Source organism: Epinephelus fuscoguttatus, linkage group LG16 (assembly GCF_011397635.1).
Source record: "Epinephelus fuscoguttatus linkage group LG16, E.fuscoguttatus.final_Chr_v1".
Classification (NCBI taxonomy): Eukaryota; Metazoa; Chordata; class Actinopteri; order Perciformes; family Serranidae; genus Epinephelus; species Epinephelus fuscoguttatus.
Genome location: NC_064767.1, coordinates 23569685 through 23589174, shown reverse-complemented (window position 1 = coordinate 23589174; position 19490 = coordinate 23569685). Strand labels below are relative to the sequence as shown.

The 19490-nt window shown below is 41.3% G+C and overlaps 1 protein-coding gene across 2 annotated transcripts in view; it reads right to left on the bottom strand.

Annotated features, from left to right (window-relative positions):
- The window catches only part of prim2 (DNA primase subunit 2), a 39901-nt gene that overhangs the window by 11528 nt on the left and 8883 nt on the right, over nt 1-19490 (bottom strand). For both annotated transcript variants that reach the window (XM_049601095.1, XM_049601097.1), the window contains exons 8-10: nt 14322-14389; nt 12140-12212; nt 11666-11851 (exon numbers count right to left, since the gene is read on the bottom strand). In XM_049601095.1, coding sequence (XP_049457052.1) covers nt 11666-11851; nt 12140-12212; nt 14322-14389 — 327 coding nt within the window. The remainder of the gene's footprint in view (nt 1-11665; nt 11852-12139; nt 12213-14321; nt 14390-19490) is intronic.

Genomic DNA, 19490 nt, shown 5'->3' with positions numbered 1-19490 from the left:
AACTCTTTCAATAAAATGTCAAGTGCTAAACATCTGCAGACCTTCACATTTTCCTCTGTCCAGTTTGTTCCAAACCTAAAAACCCTCATACTTTCTTTGATGGGGGTCATTCCACACAATCTTCACAGTGAGCTCTTTTTATATGTACAGAGCTCATGTGCAACCGTTAAAAATGATTTACAGGGACCCTGCCTCTGAAAATCAAACGGTAAAATACACACAGCGTGCTTCAGCAGTGGCAGAACACAATCACCGCGACTGCTCCCGTCATAACACGTTAATGTTGCAATAAAACCCTTGAACTTGCTAATGTGACAAGTTGCAGCGGCAATTCACAAATCCATAAAATCTTCTTTAAGTACAATAAATCAAATATTAATTATGTAGAGCTTCGAAGGATTCAAGAGGCAGTTTTCTGATTTAAGACCCCCCTACTCTATTAAAACGGATCTTGGAACTCCGCTGGCACTAAAGTGTGTTTAATATGTATTATGTGAAATAATTAGGGCATAAAAAGATCCTATGTGGTCCAAAAGAAGTGATACTAAGACTGTGAAATGATATATTAAACTTTCTTCCTTCAGGTAAGCCAGAGGGGGTCTGACTTTTATTTGCTAAAAATGGAGACTGAAGATAGAATTTAACAAGAACAGATTATAAAACTCTTTCTTGAATTCTGAGATTAAACACAAACAGGTTTTTGACTTGCCATTTTCTAAAGACATTTCATTTGTGTCCTCAAAAACAGTATTCAGATTCCCCTAAATGCAGCTCGCAGTTTGTTCACAACTCGTCCTATTTTTACTTGTACTGAATGCAACTCCTCTAAATATAATATGATATTTTCGGCATTCCTTTTAATCACCAACTGTGTTCCTACACTTCAGCCCACACTTCAGATAATCCTGGATATACTCTAACACAGCTGACCTCCAAACTGAGGGAATTCAGAAAAATCACAGTCGAGAGTCTGAGCACAAGCACAAAAGCTGCATTAAAGGAGCAGAGCCACAGCTCTTCTAGTGCACAGCTTGGCTCATGGGGCTACATCACTGTAACATCCCCCCACACTCTAGGACACATTCACAAAAACCTGCGGCGATGGAGACAGAGAAATAGGACACAATCAAAGGGATTACGTACGTGTGTGCGCGTCTATGTGTGTAAACTTGGCATGGCTTCTTAGGCTCAGTCCATAGTGACTGATGTGCCTGCAGCTCCAATTTCTCTTATATGTAATACCATTAAAATACTTCCCATTTTAAGCGGCACTACAGGCATTTTCAGAGCCTAAAAACAATAAAAAGGTGAGGGAACTATAAAAGACTGCAAGTGTGCACAAGTTAAGAGGTTTGATGTTGCAGACAGAAAAAAGGGACGGCTTTTTAAAAAGGTCATTTACACCCAGTGCACAAATAGAATTCTAAATTAAAAGGCAGTGGAGACAAATTAGAACTGCAAAGGCCCTAAAATGCTGTCACAAGCCTGCTGCACACGTTAAAAGCTGCACTGTGCATCACACCCAATAAAAGAGCCACAACGTCGCTGAAAAAAATTAACATTCTGTCGTTTGGTCTTATAAATCATACTTGTTGTTACGCAATTACACATCAACAGCAAAAACAAGTCAGTGCTTTCCGGTGCATGTAAAAACACTGTTTCTAAATTACCTTAAGCATGTCGTTGATATTTCTGTAGTAAAATCTCTTCATACTAATCAGCCAACATGTGGCGATACAGATATATCTATATGATAAGCTATACCATCAGTTATATAATTACCTGGTGTTAGTGTGTATCTCTCAGTGAAAGTAAATGGCACTTGTACAAGTAGCATGAGTAGTAAAAATTAAGCTTGGTTACATCCTCTGTACGATTTGAGCCCATTTTAGAAATTATTTCTGTGTTATTCCAACTCCTACTGTGTGAGCAAATCATCTGCGATGTTAAATCAAAGCTCACGAGTTATCTGCTCATACTGTATGATCTAATTATCAGGCTACGACCTGAGTGCTCACACTGTACATGTAAAATTGAAAATAAAAGAAACCTGTTAGCTCCTGCTGACCGTTGCAGCTATTGACATGTTTTGATTAGGCTGGTTTGAAAAGGTGGCACGGTGATACAGTGGTTAGCACTGTTCCTTGTACAAACCCTGGGTGGGGGAGCCCTTCTGTGCAGAGTCTGGGTACTCCAGCTTCCTCCCACAGTCCAAAGACATGCAGGTTAATTGGTGACTCTAAATTGTCCGTAGGTGTGAATGCAAGTGTGAATGGTTGTCTGTCTCTATGTGTCAGCCCTGTGATAGTCTGGCGACCTGTCCAGGGTGTACCCCACCCCTCGCCCAGTGTCAGCAGGGATAAGCTCCAGCCCCCCGTGACCTCCAACAGGATAAGCAGTTACGGAAAATGAATGAATGAAAGCTCTGAGGTAGGTAGGAGTTTGTTAGCTAGTGGAGGTCTCTAACGTTACACCTGTACAGTTCACAATAATACACCAACATTTCTCTCCTTCATATCGGTCTTGATATGAGGAGGAAACATCAAAGAATCAAAGAGGAACATATGCTGTTGCCACAGCTTGACCAACCTGGTCTCCATATTTTACGTCCATATGACGCATCGTGTTGCTATGGTACTTTCAGGCACAGTGAGAGTAAAAAGGCATCGAAATGTGGCTCTGGTTCAAGTGTGCAAGAGCCTGGTGACAGCCAAACAAAATTTCTTATGTGTGAGAAAATGATTTGAACATTGGATAGTCAGTCGGGAGCACCTAATGGACCATGATCAGTTCTTGCCCCCCAGTACACTGCATGACCAACAATGCCAGATGAAGCTGAAATTCTGGCCAACTCTAAAATGAGTCATGTGGCTTAAAGAATTTGGGTCAGAAATGGGCTCAAATCGTAAAGCGTATGCCCAGCTTAAGCACAATTCTCTACACATTTCAGTTTTAATCATTTATGTCAGATAAATAGTGTATTTGGCGATTTTCTGTTTAATTAGGGACATGGATCATGTGTGTCAAATGTTGAAACAGTAGCACAACTCCGCAAGCAACTCAGTGTAGAAGATAAATGACACAAAGCCTTGGTAAGAGTCTCAATGAATTCCTAGATCTTAATGAAAGAATGACCCTTCTTTCTAATTACCACCAAACTGCCTCTGTTGTATCTCTTTAAGAAGAAAAAAAAAACTTGTATTCTGAAGGGGAAAAATCAGGATATATTTTTATACAGGGTCACAGAAGGCACTCTGGGCTATTTTCAAAATGTGCTGGAAGGACCAGTAATAAAACAATAACATGGTATACCTCTGTAAGCAAACTTCCAGAGCAGTTAATATAAAGTGTCGTCCCATAAAAATCTGCCATTGTTGGAAAAGACCCCAGAGCAAACCAAAACTATAATGTGAAAAATGATGTCAGTTAGTGGAAATTAATTAACCTGAAGTTAACATCTGTAAAACAAGCAGTTCAAAAGCAGCCCGACCCCCAAGGCAATACAACACACTCAATGTGGTTCAAATAGACACTCCTCCAAATGAATAGGCTAACTTCTGTGGCAAGAAAAATGGATAGATCAAGTTGATTTCATCAATTTTCTCTCTCCCTCTAGTCTAATATTACATCGCCTCTTCCTCCAGGCCTCCCTCTCGGCATCGCTGCCTCCCATCTTTTTCCTCTGTGCCTGTCGCATACTAATGAGCAGGCTTTGTGCAGCATGCCACAAAGTGCAGTCCCTGACTTAACACATACATCATTGTGAGAGCTGCGATCTGGTCAGCACCATTCTGCTGCCTCTGCTGAGGAACAAGAGCTGGGCTTTGTGCAGAACCCATCACACTTTCTCAGAGAGCTTGTACATGGGAACCAAGCCACCTCGGAAATGGGGCATCGAAGAGGGCTGTAACACGAATCTACTGCACTGTAGTTGCCACGAGGCTTACTGAGGGCCAACAGCAGATACTGGGACAGCAGAGACTGAAGGCAGAGTGGTTGGACACTGCTTCATTAGTCTAACAACATGCTTTAAAAGGTGTCAGTGGCAAGGCTGCACAAAAGATAGGAAATCTTTAGATGCTTCAACTAAATGTAGGCACACACACAAACATTTTTTAACAAATCTTTAGAGAGTAAAGAAAACCACAACTCAAAAATAACCATCCTGACTTTTAACATATTTTTGCTGCAGTGCGAAACCATTTCAAAGAGCTCCTCCACAAATTACTGGTGATATTTTTGTTTACGTTTCATCTCAGATTAGTAATGCAACCTTATTAGTTCTCTGTATCATTTCCCCTTCCAGTATTTTCCCCCAGTCTTAAACACAGGTGCTCACTGCATTTAACAGCTAACGCAGCAGGATACTTGTTTTTTATAAATATAGAAGGATATATTTGCATTTTACGGTTTGATTTTTTAGAGGCAGGGTACCTGTGAATCATTTCTAATGGTTGCACATGAGCTCTGTACACATAAAAGTTCACTGTGAAGATTGTGCAAAATGACTCCCATCAAGAAAGTATGTTTTTTTTTTTTGGTTCAGAGCAAATCGTCGACCAAACGTTAGTTGACCAGAAAGGTCATTAGTCGGCAAGATTTCATTGGTCTCTCAGTCTCAGAGAAAAAAATAAATAAATAAGAAAACATGAAACTCTATTAGGAGCTGCAAGTTGTCAAAATAAATCAAAACCTATATGACTGGACCATGTGGGAATTTAATTTGAAAGGACAGACACAGGAAGAGGCCATGCTCAGCAGTCAGACAGGAGTCACGTTACAAACCAATCACAGCCGACATATATCTTTCCCTTCTTCTGTAAATTTTCAGTCTGATAAACCGAGAAATGTTGATCATGTTAGTCAGCGCTCGACAGTGCGAGCGTTTCACTCGCATTTGCGACTAAAAATAGGTGTGTGCGAACTGTAAAAAAATATTTAGGGGCACATGTGCGCATAAAAAAAAAAATCAGCCGAAGTAGCCTGTATTTTTGTCAATAAAAAAATATGATAATCTAACCGCAAATGTTGGAGGAACTCCAGCCGCCTTCCCTCTTCCCTATTCCCTGTGTGACACGGTTATGGGCGGTTTTCAAAGCCACTGTCGGCACAATGAATATAAGTCCCACTGTCGGCTGGGTGGAAATAAGTCAAAGTGTGGCGGAGGAGACGGACCAGGTTAAGCGGCGGACCTCCGGGGAAGCCCTCTCCCCTCTCCCCGCAGTGATGGACCGTTCTCCAAGCTACCACTGCTGGGCAGCGTGGAAATAAGTCAAAGTGTGGAGGAGACAGACCGGGTTAAGCGGCAGACCTCCGGGGAGGCCTGCTGCGTTCTCCCCGCAGTTAGGGACTGTTCTCCACGGTACCGCTGCTGGGGAGGGTGGAAATAAGTCCTGCAGAGTTTCAGAGGACCTGGAGAATGTTTTAGGATAGTAATAACATTATATAAGATAATCAAATTGCAAAGATAACATATATAAGAAAATAACATTAAAGACAAAATTAAATTGCAATACTTTTTCAAAACTTGATGATTTTACCTTTCTGTACATTTTGTATACAAATTCATTAAATAATTTTGCTTGTAAATGTCTATTTGCATCACGTTTATTACTGAAAACACATTATTTGATCAATTTACATTGTGCCCCTAAAGTTCTTTATGCGCTCCTTACTTTTTCAACTTAGGAGCACATGTGCTCCTTGGGAAAAAAGCGTAAAGCCCTGTTAGTGCAGGGCTACCCAGAGCTTTACATCTGTCCTGTGGATGATAGGCCTACACACTTATAAACAGCACCTGGAAGGAGATCAGCTCTGCACTCAAGATTTCAAAATAGGCTATATGGTGCTTGTTAAGGTTGCTTAGCAACCTCAGACGCAACTTCCCACCATGCTCTTAAAAGTTGGCACAGAAAAGGGACAAGAGTAGCACCCAGTGCCCGACCTCATGTTTTCCAGGGTGTTAAAGATGCAACGCTGGTACCTGCTGTTATTCCACAGGTTAGTTGATAACATGTTGGGCATGAAATCCAAAGTGTGGGATCATTTTGAGAAGGTGAAGGACAAACCCAAGGTGATATGTAAACTCATCTTCATTGGTCGACTACAAACATGACATATCATCTGAAGCATGTAAGTAGCTACTAGGGATGGGCAAACGATCAAAATTCATTATTCGATCATCAAAAAATTAACGATCAATTATCAATTAATTGATAAGCGAGTATTTCAAAAGAGAGACAACAAAAGAGTGGCGGGGGGTCTCGTTTGCACGGCGGCTCGCCAGACCTATGCCAGGCATTGTAGGGGAAATACTGCGACTATCGATCAAAATTATTTGTGATCGATCAAAAGCCTTAACAATCAATCATCGATAATCTAAAACTGATGCCCATCCCTAGCAGCTACATGCCCATTAGCCACTTAGCACAAACACTACTGCTTTGCCGACAGCTTCATTAACAGGCGGCTCGCTCAGTATGTGACGTACACTTGTAGATAAAATATAGGCCTATATTAATGAAGGTTCATTGATACGGTTTGTATTTCTCTGTAATGTAGCACAGTGTTAACAATGTTACTGATACTATTCTTTCTCACACCTTCAACTCAAACCATTGTGTTGCCCCGCCCAAAATATGATTTAATAATTAAATTAATATGGTAAACATGCGGGCAACTAGTGGACTAATGGCTCTAAATGACGACTACTGGTCGACAAGGAAAATTCTTCGTCAGGGGCAGCCTTAGACTGGACAGAAGATGGTGAGCGTTTGCAGCCTTCTGGCTCTTATTGATACACTTCACTCATGTCCTTGAATTTGATGTTTTGCTTTCTGGGAGATTTTTCTATTAGGTACATTTTTTATTTGATTGAAAACTGAAAAAGTTTTGAACACATTTTAGATTTTTTTGTGGCTTTTATGGTTTAATTTTCCACAATTAGCGACACAGCACAGTTCAGGTCAACATTGTCTGCTCAATTAATGTTAGACATCAGACTTGCTAATTTCATTTTCTATTCACACCACGTTCACTGAGGATTTTGGGCATGGTTTAATGCTTTAACCTCTTGTCACTCACATTATTCCTGTATAAAAAATCTGCTTCGCACTAATTGTGTATTAGTACACTCTTTTCCCTCCTCTCTACACACTTATTCTTTTGCACTGAGCAAAAAGATGTGAAAACCTCACAAGCGACACTGTATCAGATTTTTGAACAGTTAAAACATGAAGGACTCTCCGTGTAACATTGTGCATCAGAGACTAGTCAGAATTCTTTGATGTGTGCTCTCATTACATCTGAAACTGAGGCACCAGCAGGAAACAGAGGCTCAAGATATGCCCACAACATGCCAGGATACTTTGTCTGGCTGATGCAACACGTGTTTCCGCACTGGAAAGAGTGCAGACAACCTGGAGTGATGTGCCAGCCATGTGATCTGCTACCACAAATTATTATCTGAGGACAACACAGCCCGGGGATCAAGGCCCACTATGCGTACATACTTTGCCAGACTGCTGCACAGGGTGTCCATTCAGCTCACAGTGAAATTATTTCTTGGCACTCACCTTGCACCCTGTTAATACTGCAGCTTCTGATGAGCACCCAAAAATGAAGCACACTTATGTGTGAGATTAGTATGTGTTTATCGGTGTGGGTCTGATGGAACATTTTTCTTGCGCTTGTACTTTTCAAATATAAATTACAAAATGAAAATTATTATTAAAACAGCTTACGTGGCTGATAACTGTGTCACAGTGCAGTCAGATCATGCTGATTTGATGAGTGTCAAATACTCCTAACCAGAGCTGGGCAGTAAACACTCACTCACACTCACACACAAATACAAAACTACATGATGACAACCAGATGAGAACGATAGATATCTGAATAAAGACCAAACAGTTTCCCTACCAAGAAAAGACTTAAGCGACACATCTAATTCAGTCCCTTCAGGATTTTGCGGGCTGTTTTTGGGATTGTTGCAGCCTAATTTCAGGGCAGCTTTTCAAAAAAGTTGCAGTGCATGTTGCGATGTTTATAGGCGTTTTTTGTGATACATTGCAGGGGCAAGTAAAATCTGCAAAAATAGTTGCGATACCATCTAGGATTCAGAGCATAGTATTATGAGCATTCAGTGTTTCTCACAGAATTAGAATCTATTTGTGATGGCAGTGACAGCTGCTCCTGCTTTTTGACACGGCGCTGAAGGACTGTCCCCATGTGACGTTCTCCTCCTGCTCTCTCTGCCTGGTTCACACAAGCTAACACACCCCAACATGATCTCATCACTACTCATCACATTTTGCTGCTTGGGCAGATGCCCAAATAGCAGGTGTTAATATCAGTCACCAAGCCGTTAATCTCACACTGACATCAAAATGGATTGGGTAACATTAGCTTTGTGATGCTAACAGTTAGCCCTGTCACTGTGCGTGTGTGTGTGAGAATATGTCCCAAGCACAGAACTCTAGTCCTGCAGCAGAAGTCTCGTGATAAACAGAGAGAAAGTGAGGGGCTGAGTGAATCCTACATTGCGCGCAGCTCTACAATGAAATGAGATTTTAGCCCTTTAAATAGTCAAATTTTCTGTATAGTTGCAGTGACTTAACAAAAGTGCAAGGTCGTACACAATTCATGGAGACTGGCTGAATTTGCGTTAATTGTAGCGATCACAGCATCGCAAAATCCTGGAGACACATTAGAAATGTAAGTTTTCAAAGTAAAAATCTGATACTTATACCTTTAAAATTAAGAAATATACCACGATATATTTCACAAATCTATTAGACATGTCAAGCAAATTATGCTGTTTCAGAAAGAAAGAAAAAAAAAATCCTGGAATGTGTGTGTGTTGCGTTCAGGGAACCTTTGAGAACAAAGTTACTGTTTTGCTGAGAAGGGAAAACATAAACCGTTGTAAGTCAGAGCTGAAACTGCCACGATTTTACTTGTCAAAATCCTTAAAGTTTAACATTAAAATTTATTTTTTTAATGCCTGGATTTAGTTTTTACTGCTGCAGATGATGTCAGAGAATTAAGTTAACTCACTTAAATTCAAAGTTCATTTTCACATTTCATGAGCTTAGAGTGCATGATATCTTGACAACATATTCCTAAGTGGCTGCAGAGAGGATAAAAACTACTCAAAAACCTCAGTGAACTTTGAATCCTCCATATCTCTTAGATAGGCCAGCCGAGGCGAGGAGGCATACAGGGATGTTCTAACAGCCTTTAGTGGATACGATACACTCATATCTGTAAAAGCAAATCAATATGAGCCGAGCAATTATCTATTTAACAGGCAGTTATTTTCATGACAGCTTTGCTTGAGTACATGGTTCAGAAGTCTGACCTTATAAATGTTAATGCATTTCCTTATTGACTAAGGCTGTGTAACAACATATCTGCAGCTATCTAATGACCTGAGAGAGGAAACAAAACCTAATGCTTCTGAATGTTAACAACATCCTGTCAGAGCTGTTAAATAAATGTTGCTGTAGTCCAGGCTCGTTTAAAATGCATTTATATTAAAATCGTTACAGCAAGAATCCGCAGCATGAAATCCTGTCTGTTCTAGCCGAACTGTTCCATCACGCAGAGTCTCCTGTCACTATCGTCTGTGACTCACATAAAGAGTAGTGGCTCTCCTCATGCAGAACAAATGTTAATGTCTTTACTGTGTCTCTGTCTTCTATTGAGAGACACAATATCTGAACCCACAACCACTTAAGTCTTCATTAGCCTCAACACAGTGCTGCGTGCAAATAATGATACCAGTGAACTTTCTTTTAATCAATACAGCTTTGATGGGGTCACTCTGTCATGAATGAAACAGCACCACCCATTTAAGTGTTGAATAGCACTCTGGAGAGGGAGACGCATTCAGACATAAAGACTGCTGTCCTATTGTCCACGGATCTTATGTTCAAGGATAAACTTTCAAAAAAATTAACAATAAAACTTGCTGGGTATTTTGTCAGGTTGTATATCATTTAGAAAAGCTGTTAAAGGTCTAGTGTGGAGGATTTAGTGGTGATGTTGCAGATTGCAACCGACTGAGATACTTCAGCCCCGTTTCCACCGAGCAGCACAGTACGGTTCGGTTCAGTTTGGTACACTACTGAGAAAAGTTGTAGATGGTAGCAATGAAACCGTTCTGTACCATTTCCATTTTTGGTCCCCCCTCTGTTGGGGTACCTAGCACACAGATCTGGTCCTAAAAGGTGGAGCTGTGAACACTGCAGTCTGTTGATTGGTCAGTAGTGGACGGTCACTCTGCTCAGGGCTGAGTTGTGGCTGGTTTTGAAACTCATATAACCACTGTTCATATCATGGAGTTTTACACATATTAGTAAACTGTAACTATAAAAAGAAAGGATGTTTTGCTGCCTCTTGCAGCAGCTGTAGTCTGAGAAAAATGATTCAGTAGGCCGACTGCCGGCAACTTTTAAATAGGAACGTTTACTTGTAATGATACTTAATGCATGAGTTGACAACGTGAATCCATCAACACAGCTTAAATTTCAATGTGACAACTTGACCTTTACTTTAGTTCTTATTCTCTCTCTTGGGTGAAATAGACTTTTAGTAATAAGTGGATCTTCAAGCGTTTATATATATTCATTTCAACTGTGGGAAGTGCATATATTCTAATCTGAGAAGAAAAAAAAAGGCGGAGCCCACAGGCTTCGTTCCTGTGGGCTCCAGAAACACTAAACCCCCAAGCTTGCCTTAGAAGAACTAAATGCACAAACCTGGTATTTTAAAATATCACATCAAGAGACACTTTTTCTGCAGCCTGTTTTATTTGGTTCTGAAAACCTTGTTGTGTGGACAATAACTGGGGACCAGACTTCCATCTGTGAGTGCTGGACGGAGCAGTGAGTGACAACAACCCCGCCCACATTTAAGAGGACTGCCTGAGGTGGAAACGCTAGGATCTAGGTACTGAAGGGTTACTTTGGCTTCCAACGGTAGCACGCCAAAAGTGTCTGATGGAAGTAAAGAAAACAAGCGAGTTTAAACTAATAAAAACATAGTCAGAAATATTTTATTTCATTTCTGCCAATACACTTGCCTAATCCAACACACTGGACTTTTACAAATAAATGGGCTTTTAAAACCAAGTATTTGATAAGAGATTTTAAAAAAAGGGGTTATTTTGACCAAACCATAGACTAACTAACTAAATGACTAACATGACTAAACAAGATGGTTTTGGTGAGTTTTATTTTGTGTGTTTAAAGTGTGTCTTATGATCAGGTAACAGGCAATTAAGCTAACAATAGTTGTAGTTTCGTGAAAGAGAGACATTTAGGAAGTGCATGGTTGTATTTCTCTGTTTATTATGGGCAATGAATCTAATAATATTAAGTTTCTTGTCATTTTGTGAGTTTATATTGTTGGGGTGAGGTTGTGCTGCACACTAATATCATCCTACTGTATATTGTACCTCAGTGAAATTTCAAGAAATATAGATACTGCCCAAGCCTATTAACATTTACAGTCTCAAATGAGGAATTAAAAAATAGTGGCATCTGCTCATGTCTTTTATGATATGAGTGAACTAGGATATTGCAGAAGTCACATTCAAATCAACATTAACAGGAATTTCAAAGTAAAAAATATATGCAAGTTTTCATGTTGTCAGTATTACCTTGTCTGCATCCACTTTGCCTCTGATGAACTCTGACCTCCAGAACTGCAGCGCTTGCTCCAGAGAGAGGCCGATACCTTTGAGGAAGAGGCCGTACTGCATGCGGCCGCCATGGCGGAGATGGTGGTTCTCTCTGAGGCTCTGGTGGAGCTGCCTCATGCAGAGCGGGAATGACTTTCCTGAAAGCTGGAGGCAGGCAACAATTAATGTCTAACATGCAGATAAGGACTACTACAATCCTTGTATTCCTGTAAATACCTATTTAGCTTCTTGTTTATTTTTTCATCTTATATTTTAAACCATACCTTCCTTTTCTAAGCGGCACATGTTACATAATGTGAACTGATTGGTCCTAGCTCTGGGCCACCAAAATTACCAGTCAAACCTCATTTCTTCCCTTCTACACCTCCCATTCGAGGGCGAAATTGCACCTTGAGCTTGACATTTTAAGAATAAATGGTCGATGCAACTTACCGAATCAATTTGTTCCAAGGAGATTTTCCCAACATTCTTCTGGATGCTGTAATCCTGTCCCACGTAGGCATGGCTACAATAAGAAAAATACATTTTTTTAATAATAAATCATCAAGACTGTAACAAAAAGGCAATGGTAATGCAATTTTAGAAGCAATCATGGCTGCCATGAAATCTGATTATATTGTTTCCTTAATGTAATTAATTCTTTTGTTAGAAAATTAGACCTTACACTATTGAGCGGACATTTAAGACCAGACACAATCATTTCAAAATAAATACAAAACATGCCCTGTGCCCTCCTGCCAAACAAACTTAAACCCACTAAGCTGCTATCATCAGATCTTTTAAAATCGATGACTTTGGAAACCCACTGAGTCCTGTATGGCACTGCTTTACATCACATTGTGTTCCCCCTACCAAAGAGATTAGTGGCTGGCCCACTAATCTCAACAACCTGCCCACTAATCCCCATCAACAATCACACAACACGACTTCTTCCACCCCTATATTCATGTTCTTACTTCTATCTAAAGTAAGATAAACACCCTCACTGTGATCTGAGCTGCTCCCCTCTGCTATTGAAGCTGAAATGAAGGCTGCTGCTATTAAGCCTCTCTTTAATGCAAACTCGTGCACTGTGGCTGATTCACATTAAGTTTCTATGGTGAACAAGTGTAAGGTTTTCACATTAAAAGGCATCTACAGGAGGTGCAGCCTTAGCAAGAGGAGTCAGAGGCGGTTCTGATAACTTTCATGACATTTCAGGTGCTTTGCTGTTGTTGGGTACAGTTTTTAATATTGGATGTTTTTTGTGAAGTACATGAAGCAGCAGGTTTGTATTCCATTTGAGATGAAATGTAGCCCTCCTACACATCAAGAAAAGCAACAGCTTTTACAGCACCTTCCCTGTCCTGGAACACCTCTAGCACTGTGTTCACATCACTGGCTCTGATCCCAACATCAAGTAGGTACCAAACTGGGGCTGAAAGGATTCCTCGAGGAACTTGAGTAACTCGATTACCAAGACTAATCAATGCAAATTCGTTGCACTGAAGCTTTGATTAATCCAGATAATTATATACAGCGCAGTGTGTTTTGCACAGATGATTATTATTGTCACACAACGTGAACGTGCCAACGCTGTGGACAGGTGATGTGATGTCATGGTGCGGGAATGCAAAATGGAGAAAGAGAAAATAGCGAGGCGAAGAGAAGAGACGGGCAGCAAGCATCCAAAGTTTGGGACCATTTCAAGCTCCGTACAGTACATCTATTAAACTAGCCTACCACAACAGCACATCATGCTTCAGTATCTCATCAGAAAGCATCCAATCCAAAGAGTGGACCTGACACAGGGTAACGTTAACGCTAGAATTTAACGTAAACCAATATGACTGCTAGTTAGGATGACAGTCCCCTAGTGCTGGGGTTTGCGCTTGTTGAATTGAAGTTGCTACAGCTGCTAACTCAAGGTCTGTCACCGTGGCTGGTGTCCCTTTTCCTCCCAGCAAAGTAGTCTCCAAGCAGCAGGAAGAGAGGTGGCATGCTACTACAAAACTCTCCCTTTCTCTCACACACACCCCCACATACACACCTGACCTGTCTGACCTGTCTTATTTTCTCCTTTTTATATTTACTACTGCTTTTTATGAAACAAATGTATTTCCTGTCCCATTACTCGATGGAATAATACGTAAAGTATTCCATAGCTGCAGCTCTAATCCAAACAAAGTGGAACTTCTTATTCAGGGCGCACACTGAGCCCTGTTTGTATTATTTTCACCATGAAAATGCACCACTGTACATACATGTTCATAATATAAATTAAGTAATGTATCCCAAAAACAGCTACCGGGGAAAGCATGGCCCCAAAACTCAACCAATAATACAGATACACAATACAGTGCATGTGAAATTGTAGGAGGAACAATGCACATGTTGCGTAGTCCTAATCACCGAAAGACTGAGTAACAATAGGAATAGATGATGCTACACACGTACCCAGGCATCGCAAATTCCCTCAACATCTGGACTTGTCTACATGGACAGATGGGGTTTACTCAGACCAGAAACAAGCCCCCAATGTTCTCTGGTGCCAAAGGATCAATCCTGCTAAATCTCTTTTTCAACCGAGTCCTGGCAAAGTGGCAGCAAAGTTATCAATCGTGCCGCTGCTTACCTGAGGTGGTTAAGGAGCGGTTGGAGCCGTTCATCAGACTGCACTGCTGGTAGCGAGCGGGCTGTCAGCTGCAGATAAGATGGACATCACATGAGTAATGGTAAATAGTTGTAGGTCACTGTCAGTATAGCCCAATATTACAGGTTAAAGATTAAAGATTAAGTACTACATGGAACAATCAATAAAATACAAGGTAACGGCTCAGTGACTGAAGCAAGAGGAGTAAAAGAAGAAAGAAAGATGTTTTATTTATCGATTCACACAAGCAGTTTGACACAATGCAGCTGAAATGTTAGAACTCTCTTTACACACACATGCTCATTCAAAGGGGTAGCACAGGGTCAGCCATATTAAACGTCCCTGGAGCTTTCTGGGTGTCTGGTGCCTTGCTGAAGGGCAACTCGGCAGTGCTCAGGAGGCAAACTGACACCTCTTCAACTAACAGTCCATGTGGGAGGAAGCAGGAGAACCCACAGACGGGGAAAACATGCAAGGTGGCTCCCCGACCTTCGAACCAGGAACCGTTTTTGCTGAGGCAACAATGCTAACCACGGCTCCTCGTGCTGCCTAGAGGAATACTTCACCCACACAATGACCATTTGTATATCAATAAGTAATGCCGTGTTACCTTGATTCATGCCTCCACAGAAAACTGCAAACATCATTGACTTCTTCATTGATTGGGGACCACATTCAACAACAGCAAGGGCATCCATTTAAAAACTCTCACACAACAGTATAATCCAAGTCTCATTTATCCAGTTGTATGCCCAGTACTTCCCATCATGCATTTTCACTGAAAAGCCTTAGTATTGGAGTCTGACTTTGAAGAGAGCAGCGATAAGGTCAGTTTTAAAAGGCAAAAGAATTTAGCAAAAATGCATGTGTTTGGGAAGAACTGAGCATACGACTGGATAAATGGGACTTGGATTATACTGCACGAGTTGTATGAGAGTTTGTAAAGAGATGGTTGTGCTGTTGTTAATTGTGGCCCCCAGTCAATCAATATGTTCGCCATTATATGTGGAGGCATGTGAGCAAAACAAAGATATCTTCACAAATTCAAGGTTACACAGCATGACTAAGTGATACGCAAACGATTATTTTGTGGGTGAAGTACTGCTTTAAAGGCTCGTGAACACACAGATGTCAGAGGAACAGCTTCCCAACTCAGGAAATGGGACCATCTGAGTAGCATGTGACTGCAGTATTAGTACTTTATGTTACTGAATGTTTGATGATGGTACCAGAAGGCCGACTGTCACCACGGTGTGAGGGGCCCTTTAAAGTGATGACGTTAAAATTAAATGACACCATTATGAAACATCTGTATGATATGAAACAACTGTCAAGCGCTCCTGACGTTTGGTTTTCACATCCTGTCTCAGTCTGAACACAGAGTTCAGCTCGATGTGAACTGTTTTAGCTGTCTGTCCGACTGTATGCGCATTAGTGCCAAACAAGCTTCACTTAGTTTAACAGCTTTATGAACATGACTCCCATCAGCAAAACAAGCAAGAGTCCACAGTCTGAACCATTTCAAGGTCTGCTTTACACAGACACAAAAAAAAAACAGCTTAACATACTATATTTCTGTTAAAATGAACATCCACCCAGTAACTGCAGTCATATGGAGAAGCAGCTTTCAATTTCATGCCTTTTTAATGACACATTTTCCGCAATGTCCCTTTGTTGTCCCCAGTGGAGGAGAATAACCATTATAGCAACACACAAACAGTCACAATGGCACAGTTACAAGAAAAATAGTTTTGGAGCATTATTCCATTCCAACAGTTAGTGGTCCGGATAATTACCAAGAAATGGGAGAATGGCAGAACTGGACCCAGTTGCTCTTTTTATTTGTTTTTCCTTTTGCAATTTGGAAAAGATGGTCCTGCCTGTCCCGTGATGGAGGACATGTGTTAAAGCAAATCACGTACATGGTGCCTGCTGTGCCAAGATTACGACAAAGGCAGTGACTTTCTATACTACACCATGAGCAACACACAATCTAGTGTCCAATCACTCTAGATTTAGTACATTGAACTCGGAGATTAGTAAGCCACATCCAAACTACTCAGCTATCACTATTTTCTAATTTTGTTAATTAGGTACATTCCATATTGTCAGTACCCACTTTTAGATGAGTGCTCCAATTTGCCAGTAGGCATTTTAGATCCCTGGCTAAACAGAGTCCACTCTGTGTCATGAACACAGGCATTACCTGCAGACGCACTGACTGAAAGTGACTACACAGTTAAACACAACGAGCGGGACGGCACAACAAAACCACATGACAAAAATGGACTTTTGTTCAAACTGCCAAATGATTGTCTGTGCACAAAGCAAAGGACTGCCGGTGATAAGGCAGACTCAAACAGCTGCTTTGTAAAGGTACTGCAATTGATGTGTCTTTTGATAGAGCACTCTGTGAATGGACGAATGACATATTGTAAAAACGCTGTCACCAAAGTTTGTCCACCAGAGAGCACGGACAAGTTGATCACAACTGAAAAACTAAAAAACAAATCAAGTGTTTGTGTTATGTGTTCATATTAAAACAATGATTTTATTAACTATCCTGTGACACGTATGACCATTCTTTCATTCATTTTCAGTAACTGCTTATCCTGTTGGGGGTAACGGGGGGGCTGGAGCCTATACCAGCCGCCATTGGGCGATAGGCAGGGTACACCCTGGACAGGTCACCAGACTATCACAGGGCTGACACATAGAGACAGACAACCACTCGCACTCAGAGGCTGTTTACACGTTGCAGGCTATTTTCATAAACGGACATTTCACCATCTCCGTTTTCAAAAAGATCTTCGTTTACACTTACCCGTGTATATATACACAAGAGCATGGCAAACCTGTAGGTGGCAGTGTTACGAGAAGCTCAAGCCTTCCATGTATCCATTGTCACCATAGCAACATAGGTTGCACTTTTGACACAGGCGCAAGTTCCGGTGCATACTGTGACGTCAGCTGCCTTTAACTCCGTTTATCTCAGTTTACATGCAAACGCGCAACCGGAGTTTTCCAAAATCTCCACTCTGACTGGAGTTTTTAGAAAGACTCGTTTTCAGAGGAGAAATCTCCGTTTGCGTGTAAACGAAGGGCACAAACGAAGGAAGATGTCTCCGTTTATCAAAATCACCGTGTACGTGTAAACGGCCTCTCACATTCACACCTACGGCCAATTTAGAGTCACTAATTAACCTGCATGTCTTTGGACTGTGGGAGGAAGCTGGAGTACCCGGAGAAAACCATCACTGACACAAGGAGAACATGCAAACTCTGCACAGGAGGGCCCCTCCACCCTGGAGTTCGAACCAGGAACCCTCTTGCTGTGAGGTGACAATGCTAAACACTGCCCCACCGTGCTGCTCCACACATATGACCAGTGCAGGAGTAATACACACAGATATATTGATCCCATATTTTTCCACTAAATTCAAAAGAAGTTTAACACATAGTGTTTTTCTTCAGAGACCTATGTACACTTCAAGCTTTTTATCTAAGGGGGCTTTCAAATCAAGGACCTGAGCCCGGGTCCAGCACACTTAAACCCAAGGTCCAGTTTGATTAGTGCAAATACTGAGAACTGTACCCAGGCATGCCAATCCATGCCCAAGTCCACTTGAAAAGGTGGTCCTGTTCATGTGTACTCTGGTCCGTTAAGTCTCAGGTGTGAACACCACCTGAACCTGACCATAACCATCTAACACAACTGCAAAGAGTTTTTAAGTGGTTATGAAACAGTCTCAGTTTAATACTGATGCCTCTATAACAGACGCCAGCAAAGCCTGCTGCAGCTTTGGTGCTGCCTTCAACCTGCAGTTGGGGCTCTGGTGGGAGGCAGAGAGCTCTGTGCCCGACAGCAGCGACTCCTCCTCTGGCCAGGAGCAGAGCTTTGCATTGCTGCTCTGCCGGTCCCTGCTGATGATGGTCCCCAGGGCAGCAGTGTCTGTCTACTGTGCCCTTTTCTACACTGAAGCACAACAAACATGTCACACAGTGACAAGTGTATTTGAGTACGAAACAACATTACTAATGTGAATGCTGAGCGGCGGCAGAGTGGAAAGGAGGGGCACTCGTACTCTGGCACGGTATCAGTCAATCATACCTAATATAAAAATGCCTTTAATGGCAAAGACATCATGGATCAGACTGAGGACACAATCTTCTCTTTGTCACTGTTATCACTACTGTTACAATAACCACTGTAATGCTTACATGATTACTTCAGGTGCAGCATTCACACATAACGCCGGCTGATGACACATGACATCTACATAACTGTATGTAGATTACAAAGGTTGAGACTCCAATCAGAACAGTAACGATTTGCAGGTCTTTATATTGGCATTTTCATCATTTCCTCTCTGTGGCTGTGAGTCATCCATATTGCAGATTTCTTCCACCTCATTAATAGGAAAAGTCTATTCATAAACCATTAAGTGCCACTGCCTATGGCTGTTAGGCATGCTTGTGCCTGCTCCCTAGTCAGGACCCCTCGCCACGATGTAACTCAACCTTGGCTGTCTTTTCACATGTATTATAAAGAATGCCTCTGGTCCCCAAAACACCATGTTCCACGTCCCTGAAGGCTTTCGACGATGCAATGCATGAGTATGCGGATACTGCGCCTTTACAGACCCCCTTCCACAGCCTTTAAAAAAAGAACATCATGCCTGTAGGGATAATGAGCACTTTCATACTTGCTGTCCTAAATCTTCCCTCTAGACAATTTATGTCATGTGTGCATACTTAATTCCCCTCATCTGAACCCTGCATTTTCCCAGTTTCCCTCAGGGCACAGAGAGAAACAACCACAGCTGAAATTTAATATTTTTTCTTGTGGACCCAGACTTACAGTATACACGGAATGTATTTACATAAACTACATATCGAAGGTGTAGAAGGGTCAGAAGGGTGTTTATTAAATCTCTCTTACTTGATTTTAGTTCAGAGTTGTTGTTGTATTGCAAGACATTTCTAGTCTTGATTTACAGTCCTGTACATACACATACAATATAAATTTGTTTCCATCATGAAACGCAGCAGAGAATGACTGGAGTTGTCACGTTAAGTTCAAAGGCAAATTCTCATTTGTCTTTGAGCTGTGTGTGATATTACAGGACTTATTATTCATCCTTTCTAAAA